Here is a 17696-nt window from a genome sequence, read left to right as displayed (position 1 = left end):
AATGCATAGAGGAAACCTTTCTTGAAAAAATTTGTATATCACCCCATTTTCTAAATTCCACTTTTTTTGTTGTCTGTTTTTCTGTATACAGTAGGCTCTAGTGGGCAATGCTCGAATTTAAGATTTGTTGTATCGTGTATGATGTTTACAGTATGACGATGGAATGATACAGTGAACATCATCATGAGATGGTCTTGTGTGAATATATGGCAGTGTTTCCCAACCCCTTTTTTCACATATCTTCCCAAAGGCCGCGCCAGTTAAGTGCTAGTATTTTTTCTCGCCACCAAACCGAAACCACTCATAAATTAACTCGTGGTTGGGAATCACTGGAATATGTTTGTTCTTGCATGAGAGACAGTGGGGTGGATATGCAGACTCATCCCAGCCGCTTCATGGCGGTTCCTACCTTGTATTTCTGGTTAAGTAAAGAGATAGTGGACAGCAGCCCCACCTCATTCTTTTTGTTCTCGCCCACAAAGAGTGCAGCCACATGCGCAGGGAGAACGTTCTCCAGGAGGAGGCGGTTCAGGTTTTCACATAGCTCCACTTCTTCCTTATCAGCCTGGTTCTTGTTCTTCAACAGGAAGTCCTGCCGAAAGCGGTACTCATTCTGAGAGGAAGAAGACGATAGGAGACTATAGTCAGGTACTATATCATGGTATAGTATAATATGGGTGTAGACCTATATGTGGTATGGGGTTTGTACCTGGCGGGATATGAGCAGCATGGTAAAGAGAAAAAGTGTGATGTAGATGCAGCTCATGTGTTGTGGGTGCTTCATAAGTCCTATTTCGTCGTCCACACTGCAACAGATGAACACTGACAATTATTTCATCAAAATAGAAAGATTATAAAACAAACTAAAAGATGTTAAAATGATTTGAAAATGTAAACATGCAGGATTTGTGTAAGGAAGATTAGGGGATATACAGTTTATACAGTATATATATATGGTTTGTAGGGAGAAAAATCATTATGTCTATGAAAAGTCCCCATAAAACCTAACGTGTGCATGTGTGTGTGTACCCGATGATGTTGGTGAAATTCAGGCATTTGTGGCTGTGGAAGAGATTCTCCTGAGAGTAGAGAATGATGTAGTAAACAGTAGAGACGATGAAGAGGAAGGCCACCTTGAGCTCAAAGCTCACTCTCAAAAACACTCCACAGGCGATCAACGCCAAAATACAATTATATACTGTGTACTGGAAATAAAGAAGTTGTCATTAGCAGTTGATACAGTTTGAACAAAAATGAATATTTACAGGTGTATAAGTGTTTGCGTTTGCAACTCACAGGCAAATATGAAAGATCATCCCAATAAGAATCCGAAACATTGCTGTTTTTTTGCCTTGAAGTATCACATAAATCTGTCTTTTTAAAAAACTGGGGATATAAGAGTAGATTTACGTTAGAATATGATGGTCTGATGTTTGTAGTCCATCAGCGCATGCACAACACATTTAACAGTGTTTTAGTCCATATATAGTCTATATACTCAGAAACAAATGTATAGTATAATGCAATGTAAGTCACTTTGGATAAAAGCGTCTGCCAAATGCATAAATGTAAATTGTATTTTATATAAAAGTTGTGCATATGAGAAACTGAGAATTACCAAGTTGAACATGGCGAGGATGACTATGACTGCGGTAGCAAAAGTTGCCAATGGGAGGCGCACAAAAGGCCTCTTTACTACTGCATCCGATAGAGCTGACAGCCACGTACAGGACTTCAGTATCTCTGGAAACATTCTCTGAGAAAATATCAGTTAATAAGGGGAAGTGAGAGAATGTTGGATTCAAGCTTAAAGGTCTGAATGATTTGAAAACATTTGAATGGGCCAGCCACAGTAATGAGATTTGTTATGTGTGTGTCTGGCTCTCTCGCTGTATATGCATTTATGTTTGTGAGTGACACCTCAGCAAATGTCAGACTGTTTTTAGTTATTTCACATTCCAAAATAATTCGACCACTATTAATGAATGTGTGGCTGTGTGTGTGTCCTGAGGCAAAGGAAAGCAGTGGTGCTCTAACCTGAATATGACCTGCAAAACAGATGCACAGGGTCAAAAGTAGAACACATGCCAATACTGCAAATGCCAGTCCAAGCTCTTTACGCCTGACAGAAGAGAGAGACAGCATCATAGTTGGGGTTTTGTAGAACTACAAGGTGTTTTAAGAGCTTTTGCTTGTGATTATGCCACTTACTGTTTGGTAACAAACATCTGGATGATAAAGATGCAGATGAAGATGAAGGTGGCACAGCTGATGTAGTATTTAAAGCTTGGCATCTCTATAGTCCTGTACTGAGAGAGCCACACAAACACACATTGATATTCAAATATTGTTATATATGTTTTATTATTATTATTAGATATGCTGAAAGTTGCTGAATATGCTGAAAGTTGTATGAATTATTAACCAAGTATTATTATTAGTATGACTCACCTGCTTTTCTAGATCTCTTTTTGTAAACCACAGCGTAAGGCCAGAGATCTCTTCAGACTTCACCCACTGCCTGCGCATATGAATGCATCAAACCTCTCTTTACTCAAATTAAAATCAATGCTTCTGTAATAAAACTATACTGTACTGCGAAAATAATTAAATGCATTTGTGTCAATGTTTATAAAGACTAACTTGCTAGAGCTCAGGTCATTGATGGTGGTGGTCATCTTGTCGTGAAGTTCTTCATCAAACTTCGTCTTCTGAGATTTATTCCTAAAGAGGACGGTATTACTCTTAGACACATTTGGGCCCATAAAGCAATGCACATAAAAAAATGCAGATGTCAATTTATATGTATAGAGTGATATCTATACATGGGCATTGTGGGACAGAGGACATGTTTATAGATGTGGTCATGCGGTTATTGGGTTGACCTGCAGTGTAGCCTGTACATACTGTGGGAAGCTGGGGTAAATGTGAAATTTGTTTCAGCTTGTTGTTTTAGAAGTAATTCTTTAGAGATCTAAAGCATTAGTTACAAAAAAAGAGAATCCAGAGTAGGTGTGCTCACAGCTTGTGTGCGGGTGCGTGAGGGTTACAGCAGGCAGGATACTGTGTGTTAGCTTAAACCCCATGAGAGAAATTGCAAGGGTCCCCTTGCAATGTGACTCAACACGGCTCAGGAAGGAAAAATGCCATTTCCTCTCTCTCCTTCTTTCTCTCTCTCTCAAAAAAAACACACACACACACACTTGTGGAAGCCAGGAGTGCATGGAAATATTTTGTGAAAACAGAAAGGTACACTGAGATATATTGAGGGTGAGCTGCTGTGGTCATGCTAACTGTGTGACCAGTGGCAGAGGCTTAATGAAAGATTACATTGTTAGTGTTGAAACTCTGGGTCACAGACAGCTGGCTGAGTCTGTATGGCTACACTCACTTAGGTGTGCTCAAGGGAGCGGCAGGTAAAGAGAAGGGCTCCTCAAGAGACTCATCAAAGCTGTCAGAGAGCAACAGTGAGAAAGACAACTTCAACATTGCTGATTCAGAGGGTCATACAAAACCAGGCTTTGGCCTACCTCCTTATATTTTAAACAAAATGTTCTTCATATAAGTTTACTTAGCTATTTAAATGGGAAAAAAAGACATTTTTGTCATTGTGACTTCTTTGTTGCAGTTGGAATAAAAGAAAACTGCTACTACCTTTCTGTGATTTTGGTTGGTACTGATCGAAGAGGGATGTCCTGAGGAAAGAAACAAATGTGAGAATCTTTGGCACATATTTGTATCCCTTTTATCTTTATCATCTTAAATAAAATGATCTGTATTAGATGTTCCAATGAACCAAAAGGTGACAATCCATTTACTGCATTTTAAATTTTCCCAAACTCATATGCTAGAATTTCTATTCATATCTACATTCTGCTCTTTTCCATGCAGTTCATAGTGTCCAAGTGTTTTTAGCCCTTCCAAAAGGATTGAAAATCACCATTAAGGAAATTCAGTTTACTCATGTGCTTACGTGCACATATAAAGTGATGAAAGTCCTGTGAAGCCATATCACTGCTGTCCTTCTAAAATCTCCATATTTTGTGATTGGGTTGGGTGAAATCTACCAAATTGTCATCGGACGGTGCCTACAGTGAAACATTGCGATGGATGATGAGATCGGGGGGCGAGGGTTATATCAGTTTGATAGATGGCATTCTGCCGAAACATTAAAAACAATTATATCAGGGCTCCAGACTGCAACCAAATCTCATTTTGCAACCAGTTTTCAAGACAGCTTCAGGATTTTCACAAGAAGCCTACTTGCGCATGTACGACGATGCAAATTTAGAATCTCTTCCAGTTGTTATTTCATGTGGAAAGACGAGTAGATCTTGAGCCCACCAGTGTAGGCTTTGTGTGTGTGTGCGTAAGTGTGTCTGTGATTAGTCAACTGCGCAGGTCCCGTGTCACTGATGTTTCCTGTTGCCTACTTTCTTTTTGCGTTAATGAGGTCCTGAACATGTCTAATACTAAAGACAATAATAATCTTACCGATGTCTTGAACACTCGTATTTTCAGTCGCTGTTGTTAAATTCTAGTGCGATGGCAAAACTGAACTTCTTCTTTTTTTTGCAAAACGGTAGATATGATACACTGCTATAGGAAAAGGCGAAAGTTGAATGATGTCATTGTGAAAAGGGCCTATAAGGAGGTTCAACCAACACAGAGTTAAAAATGTGAATTCTAAGTTGATTTACTGAGTAGGCTGACCAAGAGTTAAGCTCTTGCACCACAACTACGACAAGCCATGATCAATGGAGCTCTGATATGATGATTCAGAATGGCAAACGGCACAAAAAAAGCAACATGTCAGAAGAAAACGCCCGAGAGCGAGGCCACTTTCCACTCTGCAAACAGTGGATTTATTAATGTGCAGAAAATGACCATTAAAAAATCGAATTAATCAGTAAATGAATGAATAAATGAACGAAACAACAGAAATAAACCAAAAATAAAATTCCCCATCAGTGCTCTACTGATAAGTGTGAGACGTCATGGTGTATAGGACACTTGTTAGGGTGTCAGACTGATCAGTGGTTCGAACCCTGCTCGGAGCAGGTTTGGGTAGGAATGGTTGCAAGTCTAATCCAATTGTATATTACCATTATCGCTTCATTTCCGCACGTATGTCTATATTTAGTCATTTCTTTATTCATGCACTTTATTTATATACTTTATTAAGTCATTTCTAATGCTACATGGAAAACTACCATTTGTGAGAAAATGTAAAGGAAATAAAATGCTCTGATGTTATACAAGGCCACAATGGATGATGTTATTGATGAAAGGATGAATGCGATATATTTTGATATATCAATTTCACTGTAAAGACAAATGGTACAGTTTTAATAAAAAAACTCAGGGAAATGACAAAATTCCACTCGGGTCCTAAATTGCTCTCCTGAAATCAAAGTACGTCCCTATGAATTAATGCAGCCTCTTCACATAAATGATCCTCTATAAAAGCAGTTAGTCACTGAGATGTAACACATCACTCTCCGTGTGATCAAAATGTGTGCCATGAATGACTCTATTAAATGAATGAATGAATGAATGAGGTACCACTTAAGCTTTAGAAAGGGACTCTGGGTTTACAAAAGAAAACCTGCTCCCGACCAGGCTAGGTTCACAGAGTAAGTTACTATGGTAAGTTACTGAACCTGAGTATAAAACAAGTTACCTCTCTTTTAGAAACGGGCTTGAGTTACCCGGCATTCTCGGGTTTGACATACCTCACATTCTGAAAAGGAAAACCCACAGAGTTTCCCTCGTTTCAGGGTTAATATACTTAGAGTTTTCACTAAACCTCCTTTCTGAAACGGGCCCCAGGTCTTCATTGACAAACTTAAACACACAACATGAGCGCATTACTACGATTCACTGTTTGCATTCACACAAATGCGTTACGCAGCTTCCAAATCAAATTATGAATCGTAACTAAAGATTCCGTCATGCATAGGAATCACAGTGCCAGCCAAACATTGTGATGGCATTCATCCATCATCGATGGACAATGTCATGGTCTATCGCCCAACCCTATTTTGTGATTTAAATGTGTTGCCATTATTAGTCAGACTTTATGTTTGCCACTGGGTTTTGCAAATATCTATCCAATAAAAAGTATTAAAATTGCTTGTCAACTTTGAGAACACAGTATTGAATAATTTCAAATGTACAGTAATTTTCCATTTCCTGAAAAACAGCCAATATGGACATCCGAAGTTTCGGGAAGGACTTTGTGTGGGGGAACTGTTTCTTTCAAGTGTGCATGTATCTGACCTTGCAGCGACCCTTGCCATTGACCATGGCATCTGCACTGAATTCCTCTCGGCTCTGCAGGTGAGCGAAGGGTTTGACGGCCCCCCAGGACTCCAGGAAACGTGTCATCCGCACAGACGCTCGCATCTTCAAACCGTCACTCACACGAGGCTTAGTAATGCTGGGAGCCATCAGTGATGATTCTTTTGACTAAACAAACACATATAAATAACACATCAACAGACAAATGTGCACACATACACAGTAAGCACTACTAATGTGCGAGCTCAAATTCTTACCCGTGGGTCTATGACCAGGTAAGTCTTGATGTTGAGCTCTTTAAGGTAGGGGTCTCTCAGGTGACCGTTCCCCTCCTCCACCTCATACGCTTTGTTCAGATGCTTTAGAGTCGCCTCCGTAATGTGAACTCGGCTAGTGGGAAAAGAGACAATTAAAAAAAGAAACATGAAGTGTTTGTTAGTCACTTTGGAAAAACGTGTAATAAGTGTAAATGTAATGAGGTAAATAAACATTTCTGTCATCATTTCATTCATCCTTAGGTAGTTCCACCTGTATGACTCTTCTGTGGAACTCAAAAGAAGCTATTTTGAGAATTGTCTCAGTGGTTTTAAACATTTTTCAAAATATCTTCTTTTTTGTGCTTTAGAAAAAAGAAAGTCATTCAGGTTTGGAATGACATTAGGGTGGGTAAATGATGAAAAACAATTTTTTTGGGTTGTTGTACTTTAGAAAGAGATTCTGATTGAAGCGTTCATACCCGGGTAACCCTCCAGACTCCATATGATTGGCTAAGGTCACATCATGTGACCACACATCAAACTGCCACTTCCGTAGGCCAATCACACCACATAAGACATTTCCAGAGTGCACACCTACTCGCATGTTTATATCAACACCTGTTGCCTCCCGCACCTGCCTGCAAGTGAGGAAAAGACAACGCTCAGGTTCTACAACAGTATCTTGGTCAGTAACTGTGTGTTTGTGTGTGTGTGTGCTTGTATACAAACTTACTTAATGGCTTCACACATGTCCAGGCCCATTTTTACACAGTTTTTGGCATGCTTTGGCAGAGAAACGGGCAGGCCAGACACACAGTAATAACAGTCACCAAGAATTTTTATTCGCATACATTCATTCTCCTATAGGAAAAACCACATAACCACACATTTTAACCTTCACATATTTCAATGCACAATTCACAGCCAATGCTTATCACAATGAATGAATCATTGACATGATACCTACTTTTGCAATCTGGTCAAATTTTCCAAAAAGTTCATTCAGCATGATTACAAGCTCCTTGGGAGAACAGTCACTGGCCAAACGTGTGAAACCCACAATGTCAGCATACAGGATACTAAGAGAATGTCAGATGATGTCACAGAAAGACAAAGAAGACGGTTACTTGTTATTCTAGCTTACTTTTGACCTGAACATCAAGAGAAAAAATGTTTTCAAGTCATATCACATAAGAAGAGATTTAAGATTTGATATGACTTTTCCTGAGGACAAGAAAACACAGTGTTGAACAGCAGCGGCTCAGTGTAACAGCTGTCAGGATGAACAAAAACTTCATAAAGAGGGCTCAGGAAAATTTAACTTTACGACTTGAGCTGTCCTCAGTGCACACTACAAGAACAAACGCACACACGCTCATATAGCAAGTCATCACCCTCCTAATGAACAGGTTCAGAAAGACAGCCGAGCGTCTAAAACCCGGCAGGGGAACAGCTCTCTATTGTTTGCTTAAACACACACAGGTGAGTGCGCCTCTGCTTTATCCGAGCAGCTGTACGGAGGTGGACAAGCATCTTTCTAAACATAACCGATCTCCAGAGAACTGACCGTTGATGGATGTGAATGGGACATATGAATAGAATATTAATAGATATATTAATATATGCACCCCATCTCCCCATTTCTACTCCTGGGGTCGGTGGGAAATGAATCAAGAGAGCGGGTCAGTACTAACAGACTGACCATTCTCATTCAATATCAGGATTGGTTTAATGAGAATGGAGAAACTGGAGACTCTGAAATGATACCTGACGTTCTCATGTCTTTTCACATAGAGACTGTGGAAGTTGTTGTCTCGCACCATACGCTGCTGTTCCTCTTTGTCTTTACATTTGCAGCGCTCCATTATGGCCAGTTTCATCTTCATGGAGATGTATACAGGAAGCACTGACTGTAACAGGTTTTCCTATAGCACAATGAATACACACACACATAAAAATGTAAGATAACACTTCTGATATCCGACATTCACTGTTTCATGTCTCTAGTTTGCTTCTGCTGTTTACTATTGTGCAAACCCAACCTATGAATCCATAATAACAGCAATCCTAATGACCATCTCTCATCTCAAGTGTCCTATTCACTCTCACTTTCTGCTGTTGTTGTAATCCAACACTGGGCTGTGTGATTTGGACTGTGAGAGAGCGTAATGGGAAACTGACAGATCATATCATTAAGAGGTACACAGCAGTGCTTTTATTTTCTTCACTGTGTTTTCTAGGGACACTGTTTCTTATGTGCTTGTGTGCTCACTGCTGGCCATTGTTTTTATGTGACATCACTTCCTTAAAATCCGAGAATCCTTAAACTGAGAACCAATGACTCGTTTAAAGAGGAAAGAACTTATTTTGAATTAAGGATGGCATAAACTTACTTCAAAAAAATCACAATCAATAAATATCTTTTAAAAAACGGTAACAATTTACATTAATGTACCCTTTATGAAGCATTAATAAATGTGTTCATTAATAATTAATAAGTAATTTACAAATGCATTATAAAGCAGTTACAGCTCCATTAATAAAAAGGGGGCTTCTAAATAAATACCTGCCAAATGGTGAGCAGGTATAAGAAAAACAACATAACACCCTACAGTGTCCAGTCTGATAGCCTATATTGCAAACAACATCAAGATAATGATGAATCTGCTTTCGATTCAAATAAATGATGAATAAATACATTTATGTATTCATGCAATTATAACTGCTTCATAATGCATTTGTAAACGACTTATTTTATCGTTAATGAACACATTTATAAATACTGTACTTTATAAATGGTACCTTAATGTAAAGTGTTACCAACAAAAATGAACAACAGCGGAAAGCCAAAGTTGAGATATTTATTTAGAGGTAAGGTTTATGAGGTCAAACCTTAAATGTTGGCTCGAAAACATAGCTTAAAAGAGACTTTCTATAAAGTTAAAAAGAAGTCTTAAAGATTAAGGCTTACATTTAAGCTTTTGAATACTTTAAAACATTCTTTGATGTTACAAGTCTTGTTCAATCTTGTGCATACCAAACACAGAATTATATTTTTAAAGATTGCTACAGTATTCTGAGAGGTTGCTAGAACCAAGCAAAGTAAATGCTTAGGTGTTCTAAGTGGTTGCTAAGGTGTTGCTAAGTGGATACCATGGTGTTTTAAATGGTTGCTAGGTAGATGCAAAGGCAGTTGATTAATAGACTGAGTTTGGTGGAGGTTGAAAAATATGGGCTCTGTTTAGGGATACAGTCAACAGTCAAGTTCTAATTCAAGTTTGTACCATAACAGTATGTTACCCTTGTTAAGCAATCAAAACCAAAATCACAAAAGATTCAAACGGTTCCTGTTTACTTTCTCCTTTAAAAATGTTAAAATGTATCAATTTTAATATGAAGGCTGATGTGTGTAAAATACTAGCATCATGTTTTCTATGTGTGTGTTTGTGCTGTGTCTGTATGAATATGTGTAGAAATAAAGTTGTATGAGCACCTGTTGTCTCTTTTCAATCTCCAGTTTCATGCGAATGCCAAGGCAGCGGAGAATATCCTGAAACGTCTGCCGAAGAGCTTTCTCCATCAAAACCTTATGAAATGCACCAACTACAGTTCCACAAACAAACACCACTGCATTTGACAACAGCTAAAGAGAGAGAGAGAGAGAGAGAGAGAGAGAGAGAGAGAGAAAGAGACCAACTGTTTAACATAGAGGTGTTACATCCTTCAGAGCTTGTGTGCTAATAGGTTTTTCTAAAACTTAAAAACATATTTAAATAAACCTGCTCCTTTCACCCAATCAAAATCATTTGCGTTTGAGTTTACCTGATTGGTTATGGGTTGGCTAGGTCTGGGGTCTTTCGGAAACACTGTGAGGTGCACTGACAGAACAATGATGTGAGATAGAGAGGAGATGATACTCAGAGTTACAGCATAGCTCATTTGAAATGGCAGCATAGTGTAAACTGTAATGATGATGAAGAGGAAGAAGGGCACCTGGAGAGAGAAAGAGAGAGAGAGACAGAGAGAGATAGTGATCCTGATGCACTTCCTGTTTCGGTTTTTAAGCACTACACAAAATAAAACCAACAGAATATTTAGTACTGAAATAAAATGTAAAACAAAAATGTTTGAGACTTTTATAAAACATATTATATATGCGAGATAAAAAAGAATACAGGAATTGCTTCTGTACCAGTATGGCCTATACTGGCCATTACTAAAATAGACCAGTTGTAAATTGCGTATTGTTGGCCATATTACATGCTTTTTTTGTCTACTGAAGAACCTGCTGGGTTCCTTTGTGGTATCTAAAAATGTATGAGTACATAGTTGTGTTTTACCTGGTCCCATGGTAGTATTTGGTTTCCGCTGAAAATAAAGGTGAAGCCCATTGTGAGATGTGTGGCCCACACAGCGAGACCAAGCAAAGTTCTCCATCTCTGAGAGAGGGTCTCTGTACACACCAATACAAAAACAGCCAAGAACAAACACAATGCTCCTCCCACAACACCCACAAATGCCCCATGAACCTGTGCATTCTGAAAGAGAAACACACAGAGAGGCAAATTGTTAAAACCCCAAAACACCTATCAAAAACGACCATTCAAAGCTTTGAAAGGAGCAGCATGTGTGCATGTGTATCTTTTCTAAAGAAAACTTTGTTAAAGTGCAATTGTGTTAGCCCAAGTGTTTGTCTGCATGTTGGTACATGCACTCTTTATTGGAAGCATTTGTTTTCACACTGGTTGCCATAGAGCCTGAAAAGACATTTAGCTTCCCTCTTTATTCCTGATTCCATCATAATACCAGTATCAAAGCAGATTGAGTAATAATAAAAGTGGCAGATTTTGCATTATGTAACTACTTCACATTAAACAGCACCATCAACCTTAGAAACAGGAAGCTGGTCCAGAAAGAGAGGTCAACATCCCTCTGCCACATCTCAGAATGAGTTTCACATCTATGGAGATACATCCACATCACTAGACATACGATAAACAACACAAGTCTGACGGGCATGTAACTCTGACCTGGGATTTCTGAGTTACATTCTTTGTTCTTGTTTCTTAATAAAGGGTTTGATATTTCATTGGTTAAATGTTTGTCATTTAATTGTGGGTTACGTGTACTTTTGATCCAAATCCTCCGACTCGTTAAGATTTTGTTTCACCAGTGTGTGATCAAAAAGTGTCTTATCAATAGGGCTGCACTTTATATTGAAATTAACAAAATATTGCAAATGTGCATATTACAATATCGCGATGTTTAATATTTGTTTCCTTTATAAAATTAATGGAATTTAAGTGCAGTTTAAACTCTGCCATGCGAGGCTTGCTTATCAAAGGTCAACCACTAGGATGCATATTCATTTGATGGCGAAGCATCCATAGGTCAGAGACGATCGGTACTTTCATGCTCAGATCAACCAAGTTGAATGCTTGACGGGTAGAGCAAACAACGGCCCAAATCACTAAGATGATCGCTAAAGATATGCTTCCGATCAGCTGATACAGAAAGTGACATCATTCAGGTTTTTCGTAATATGTTCAATAATTTGGTTATGTTTATTATATAATATATTTCAGCACGTTATACTAAAATTACTATATGGCTAGAGTTAAGATAGCTTATTCCCTTATGAATTAAACAGTTTGTCATTTTACAGATGGAAAGCGTGAATGATCTTTCTCTCTCTGTTTATGTGTGTAGCCTATACATGTGTGAGTGCTGCCTATATGCTTGGATGCGTTGGAGGGGTTTGATTTAGCAACTTATCATCTATAACGTTTTTCTTCAACATCATACAGCCCTACATTTTTAAAGATTGTATTTAAATGTACAGTATGATTAAAAGTTGACAAACGATGAGGCAAAATGATTAGATGACACTATCAAACTAGAAGCCATGACATGCGGGTGAAGCACCGTTGCAGATCGTCGCATCCTTTCACCAACCCCCCACGTATACACACTTCCTGCAGTGGTTACTCCACTCATCATGACTCAATTATAATAATCATTCTCTTCATATGTGGAACTGTCATTGAGCTACTTTATTGACTTAACTTTCAACTGGAGCAGATATGCATAACTTCATTCCAAAAACACGCAAACACACACACATACTGTATGCACGCCCACACAGACTCCCATCATCCTACAGACTTTGTGAAAGTTCACATAGATAGTAAAATAAAAACACACACATGCCCACACACACAGAGCTACACTGACTTATTCTTTCCCTCCCACGGCTGGTGGGTGTTGAGGGAGAAGGTTACAGAAGTTTGCACAGATGGTATAGTGCTTATCTGCTAGAGAAATGAACAATGGCAGTATGCAAGAAGCATTCTGGTCCACAACAGCTGACTCCAGCTGACTCCAGTGTGTAACTAACTTAGCAGAGAAAATGGCAAATACACCCAGAGTGGGAGAGAATATCACATGATGTTTTGATGAACATTTGAATGGACTTGGCCCCAACTTCAAATTATAACCATTAAAACACAACTTCCTGTCATGGATACGGCCAGTTCCTGTTTGCTTTCCAGCACTTTGATCATCAGGGATCAGATTATGCATTTAATTGTGGTACTATAGAGGATCAGCACCTCAGTCACAGAATTATATAACAGAGAATGTTTTAAATATCAGCAGGTCAGCTGAGGACGAATAAAAGTGAATCCAAACGCAAGACAAAACTTTATACACCTTTGCATGTTATATGATGAATACATTTGTCAATTTATTTACCCTGTATCAATTTATTTATAGAGGTTATTTTGTCACCGTGTGTTTGGTCTGTGTCAGTCTGAGCATTTGTCAGTAAGAAAGCGTGAGAAAGGATTGTGGCATCTCACCAGTTTTAAGCTGAAGAAGAGCACAAGCAGTGTAGCACACGTGAGCATGCTCAGTCCCAGCAACAGAACGAACGGCTGATATTGGCTAATGCCAGAACATTTTCTGTACAGCGCTTCCTGTTTCAACTTCTGCTCGTTCAGCAAGTATTTCCCTTTTGCTGGCATTCTGACCAGTGGCAGTGCAGCAGCCGAAGAAAACTGACCAATCACAGCAGAGCAATCCGATGGCACGAAAATCCACCTCCTTCCATCCAGAAGAGTATGGATATGCAGAAATCCCCATAGAAACCACACAAGTGTGTGTGGGAGGTCAATCCAGTGCAGAACACTTCATCCCCCCCTCCAAAGGACCATTCTGCTCATGTCCTTTATGAAATGTTTTATCTGTCTTTCACTTTTCCTATTCTTTTTTCTCGCAGCGATCCTTTAGGTGCCTCCCGGTCCTGCCGCAGATGGCTATCGGTCTGCGTATGTCGGGTGACAGGGGATACGATGCAATTAAGATGCTTTCAGGTCCAAAGATTCCTGTAACACAAAGAGAACGAAAAAAAGAGAGAATTATTATTTTTAGATGCACCATAAAGACAGATTCACAAATCTGTCACCTTCTGTAGTCATTCCGTAAGCTTTCTGTTTTAGAAACTTCCTAGATTCATTTTAAGAGCGGCTAAATAGTTCATGAAAGTTTTGAGAACAATTGCAGGTCTACTTATCAGGTCTTTTATAAACACTCCTCTCAGTAGTCATTCCCACGTTGGCTGCTCTCAGCGTTTGTTAAAAGGATTTTGGGCAGAGTTCAACATTTGTGGATTCAGTTCTCTCTTCATTAAAGAGCCTAATGCTGATGGCTGCTCTCCATGGCATCCTCAGCCAAACCTCAACTACACTCACAAAGAAAGACAGACACAGCCAGCCACGCAGAGATCTCTACTAAAGACAAATGTGAGTAAGGACTGGACACCAGGGGCGGTTCTAAGGTGAGTGGATATCCATGGCTTAGCCCAGAGACTTCCACATATGGGTTCGAATACAGTGGTGTAGCAAGTCAGCTCCGGGCTCATATGCAAAAACTTTTCATGGGCCACCTCTGTCTGTTAGTGACCGCATTGCGCATTTCTGGACATCGGTTGTTTCCTCAGGTTTGTTATTTAAATGTTAATGCGTGTTAATCACGCTCAAATAGTAACGGCAGACCCCATGGGAGCACAAACTCCCAAGTGCCAGAAAGTGGGGAAAACAATTGGCGCCAATAGCCCTGTGGTTAGTTTCCAGTCTCAAGCGTCTTTTGCCGGTAATATCTAGTGGCAAGGTTATGGATTGCAACGACGGCTGACAGAAAATGGCGAATTACATGGAAGGGGAATTACACAAGAAGTAGCTCATTCTTAGGTAATAAAAACATAGCGCTTCATTGTGTACACTCTTTAGACACCTCTGAAGACCTAGCTATGTATATTATATTGCATTTCTATCAATAGATCATCCCAAAAATTACACACTTGACTGGACCTTTAAAATGATTATATAGATGAAAATAATAGAACAATAATGGCCTCTCTACTTCCCTTAACCTCACCGTACACTTTATATTAAACACCTCTTAGCCATTTTGAAATATTTTCATTTTGTTGAAAATAAATGACTGTATGATCTGATATGCGATGTTAATGTATTTCGGCAAAAGGATTCGATCTTGCACTCTTACGTAGTGTCAGTACTACTCGCAATGCGTCTTACTCCCAACAGCACAGAAGCTGATGGGAAAGGTGAGTTGTTTTTACACTCTACATTTTTTTACGGAGAAGATTCGACTCACATTTGCCCATGGGTAGACTCCCAAAAGATGCAAAATGTAAACGACCCTTCAGTGATTCACCCCCTTAGCCCACCCCTAGTACCGCCCCTGCTGGACACACATTATGCAAACTGTGCCCTTCTAGACACACAGAGCCCTCAGTACATACAGTTGTTAATGGTCTTACTGTGCCGTCTCCTTTAAAGCATGTGGGTTTGTGACTGTGTTGTTTGCACTGTGACAGCTGCACACCTGCAGGACCGTAAAGTTAAATCCCTCAATGAGAGACAACATGCATAATACACACACACGCACACACACCGAAACTAAAGGAAACCATATGTAAACAGGAATAACTTAATAGCTAAAACTGCAAAACAAGAGTGAATTCATCTTTCCCGTCCATCTCGATGATGCATCATCTCACATCTTCTTTTAGGTGAACAACATCCCACAGAGGAAGAGCAGACGAGACTCTGTAAATGTACAAAGGTCCTGATTCCTCATTGCAGGTAATTAATGTTTGAGAAGCAATGAAGATGAGCAGGGAAGCGTAAACAACAGCTTCACATCTACTCACGCACACACACTATGAACCACGGCAAACCTTAATACAAGTGACGTTGATTTTGGTTATGCTGACACATGTCTCAAATATGACAGACAATAACACAAGCAATTATTATCAAGTAATCTTAATTTAATCTCTGTAATGTCATTTTAGGGATGCATCGATATGTACATTTTGGGCGATAACGATAACTCATAATTCTAAACATTGTAAACCGACAACCAATATATATAAATATATACGGTATCTAAATATGAATATAAAATTCCCTAAGACTGAATCAAAAGGCAAAAAGTGGACAACTGCTTTTAATTGAAAACATTTACTGCAGCAAACAAGCTAACCATTAGTTCTCCAAAATCATGAACTAAGCATACTTTACACTAGTTACACAAGTTTTCTGGTATATTGTTAATTTAATGAAGAAATTATAGATGTTCTTCCAGAGTAACCCAGAAAAAAATGTTCCTAATAGCCACATGTCTAACAGGTCTCAAGACAAAGCATTCAGACATCAGTCTGATTCAAACAATATGCTTTCATTCCTATAATTTACACATTCATAAATATTGTATCTACATACTGTACCTACAAAAACAATGGTTTGCTAATAGCAGTAAGTGAATGATTATGACAGATTAACTGTGAGCAGCATGCAGCTGATGAACTGTAAGCAAAGGAAATGATTTATCGGCTAAATATATATCAGCCTAAATTTTATTATCGGCGATATTGCTGGAAATTTACCGTGCATCTCTATGCAATTTATAATTGAAATATACAATTCTTAAATAAGAATACAGTAAAGAGGAATTTTTGGAAGGTAAGCGAGAGAAAGTAGAGACTGCGAAGGACGTTACGATAGGAGAAGAGAGAGAACAAGTACTCGGTTCTATTGAAGTGCCTCTGAAAAGAAGCATAGAAAACAGCAGAAAGCAGGGGACGGACAGGGAAAGGTGGAGAATGAAAGAACTGGGATGCTCCCTTATTTTCTTTTTGTTGACGCTCGTTACAAAACTAAATGACAGCAGTATGTCACTGTTTCACTCTCCCGGACAACAGCACCCGAGCCAACAAGCAGCCTTTATGTTCCCAACTTCCCATACTAAAGTAACCATGGCAAAGGAACAATCCAGTATGGCAATAACAGAGAGAGAGAGAGAAAGACGGTGGGAGAGACAGAAGGAATGAAAGAGAATAGTCGCCATGTGGTGTGTGTGTGTGTGTGTGTGTGAGTAATCAGGGAGGGTCATGTCCTTCTCGACTGGGTACTGATGTAGTTCCTGGAAGTGCCGTCATGAAGTGGTAAAGCTCTGCAGCAGCAAAACCTACATAACAATCTGATGATAAACATGACCCAACCACAGCTCTATAATCTGCCCGCCTCCTCAGGGTCAGACTTTATGCAGCTGCACAAAACACTGCACTGCAAACACAGCACGCTGTAAAATACAGACCGATGACAAAGCGGGACATTGACGATTCTTGACTAATTAATGCTGATTAATATCAGCATCACAGGTATTTATTTTGGGAGGGGCGCCATTTAATTTACCTCACCCACACATGCAAATGCATATGACTGTTTGCATATATATCATAACTGCAATGAATACATGACTGTATTTAAAACACAGAAACATTCAGATGTTTGTGAAATTTTCCAATTTACTTTCTTAATACTTAACTTTAACAACACTTTTAAATTATTTAAGCTGATGTCATGTATGTCTACAAATATTTGCAATGCAACTGTATGATTTTTTATTCCCATGCCTAAATGTTGACCACCCACACATTTTTAAGACCAGACCACACATTCCACCCTTAAGGACTTTATAGTTTTAATTTGAATGGAGTGCACATGGTGTGCGAGTAACTAGGTAAATAGCTAACATCACCGAATTGTA

The 17696-nt window shown here is 39.1% G+C and overlaps 1 protein-coding gene across 2 annotated transcripts in view; it reads right to left on the bottom strand.

The window, feature by feature from the left end:
- The window catches only part of adcy7 (adenylate cyclase 7), a 38325-nt gene that overhangs the window by 5185 nt on the left and 15444 nt on the right, over positions 1 to 17696 (bottom strand). Inside the window, exons 2-22 of one of the 2 annotated variants that reach the window (XM_079467004.1) lie at positions 13421 to 13945; positions 10901 to 11098; positions 10383 to 10553; positions 10054 to 10203; positions 8328 to 8485; positions 7528 to 7639; positions 7294 to 7421; positions 7040 to 7198; positions 6561 to 6693; positions 6283 to 6471; positions 3655 to 3695; positions 3392 to 3451; positions 2644 to 2724; positions 2452 to 2521; positions 2212 to 2309; positions 2038 to 2122; positions 1619 to 1756; positions 1297 to 1386; positions 1030 to 1205; positions 710 to 806; positions 455 to 613 (exon numbers count right to left, since the gene is read on the bottom strand). In XM_079467004.1, the coding sequence (XP_079323130.1) occupies positions 455 to 613; positions 710 to 806; positions 1030 to 1205; positions 1297 to 1386; positions 1619 to 1756; positions 2038 to 2122; positions 2212 to 2309; positions 2452 to 2521; positions 2644 to 2724; positions 3392 to 3451; positions 3655 to 3695; positions 6283 to 6471; positions 6561 to 6693; positions 7040 to 7198; positions 7294 to 7421; positions 7528 to 7639; positions 8328 to 8485; positions 10054 to 10203; positions 10383 to 10553; positions 10901 to 11098; positions 13421 to 13585 (2658 nt within the window). In that variant the 5' untranslated portion in view covers positions 13586 to 13945. The remainder of the gene's footprint in view (positions 1 to 454; positions 614 to 709; positions 807 to 1029; positions 1206 to 1296; positions 1387 to 1618; positions 1757 to 2037; positions 2123 to 2211; positions 2310 to 2451; positions 2522 to 2643; positions 2725 to 3391; positions 3452 to 3654; positions 3696 to 6282; positions 6472 to 6560; positions 6694 to 7039; positions 7199 to 7293; positions 7422 to 7527; positions 7640 to 8327; positions 8486 to 10053; positions 10204 to 10382; positions 10554 to 10900; positions 11099 to 13420; positions 13946 to 17696) is intronic. The other variant, XM_079467005.1, reaches the window with a different exon arrangement.

Source organism: Barbatula barbatula (genome assembly GCF_947034865.1).
Source record: "Barbatula barbatula genome assembly, chromosome: 1".
Lineage (NCBI taxonomy): Eukaryota > Metazoa > Chordata > Actinopteri > Cypriniformes > Nemacheilidae > Barbatula > Barbatula barbatula.
Note: the sequence above shows the minus strand (reverse complement) of the source record. Positions and strands in the feature narration are given on the sequence as shown.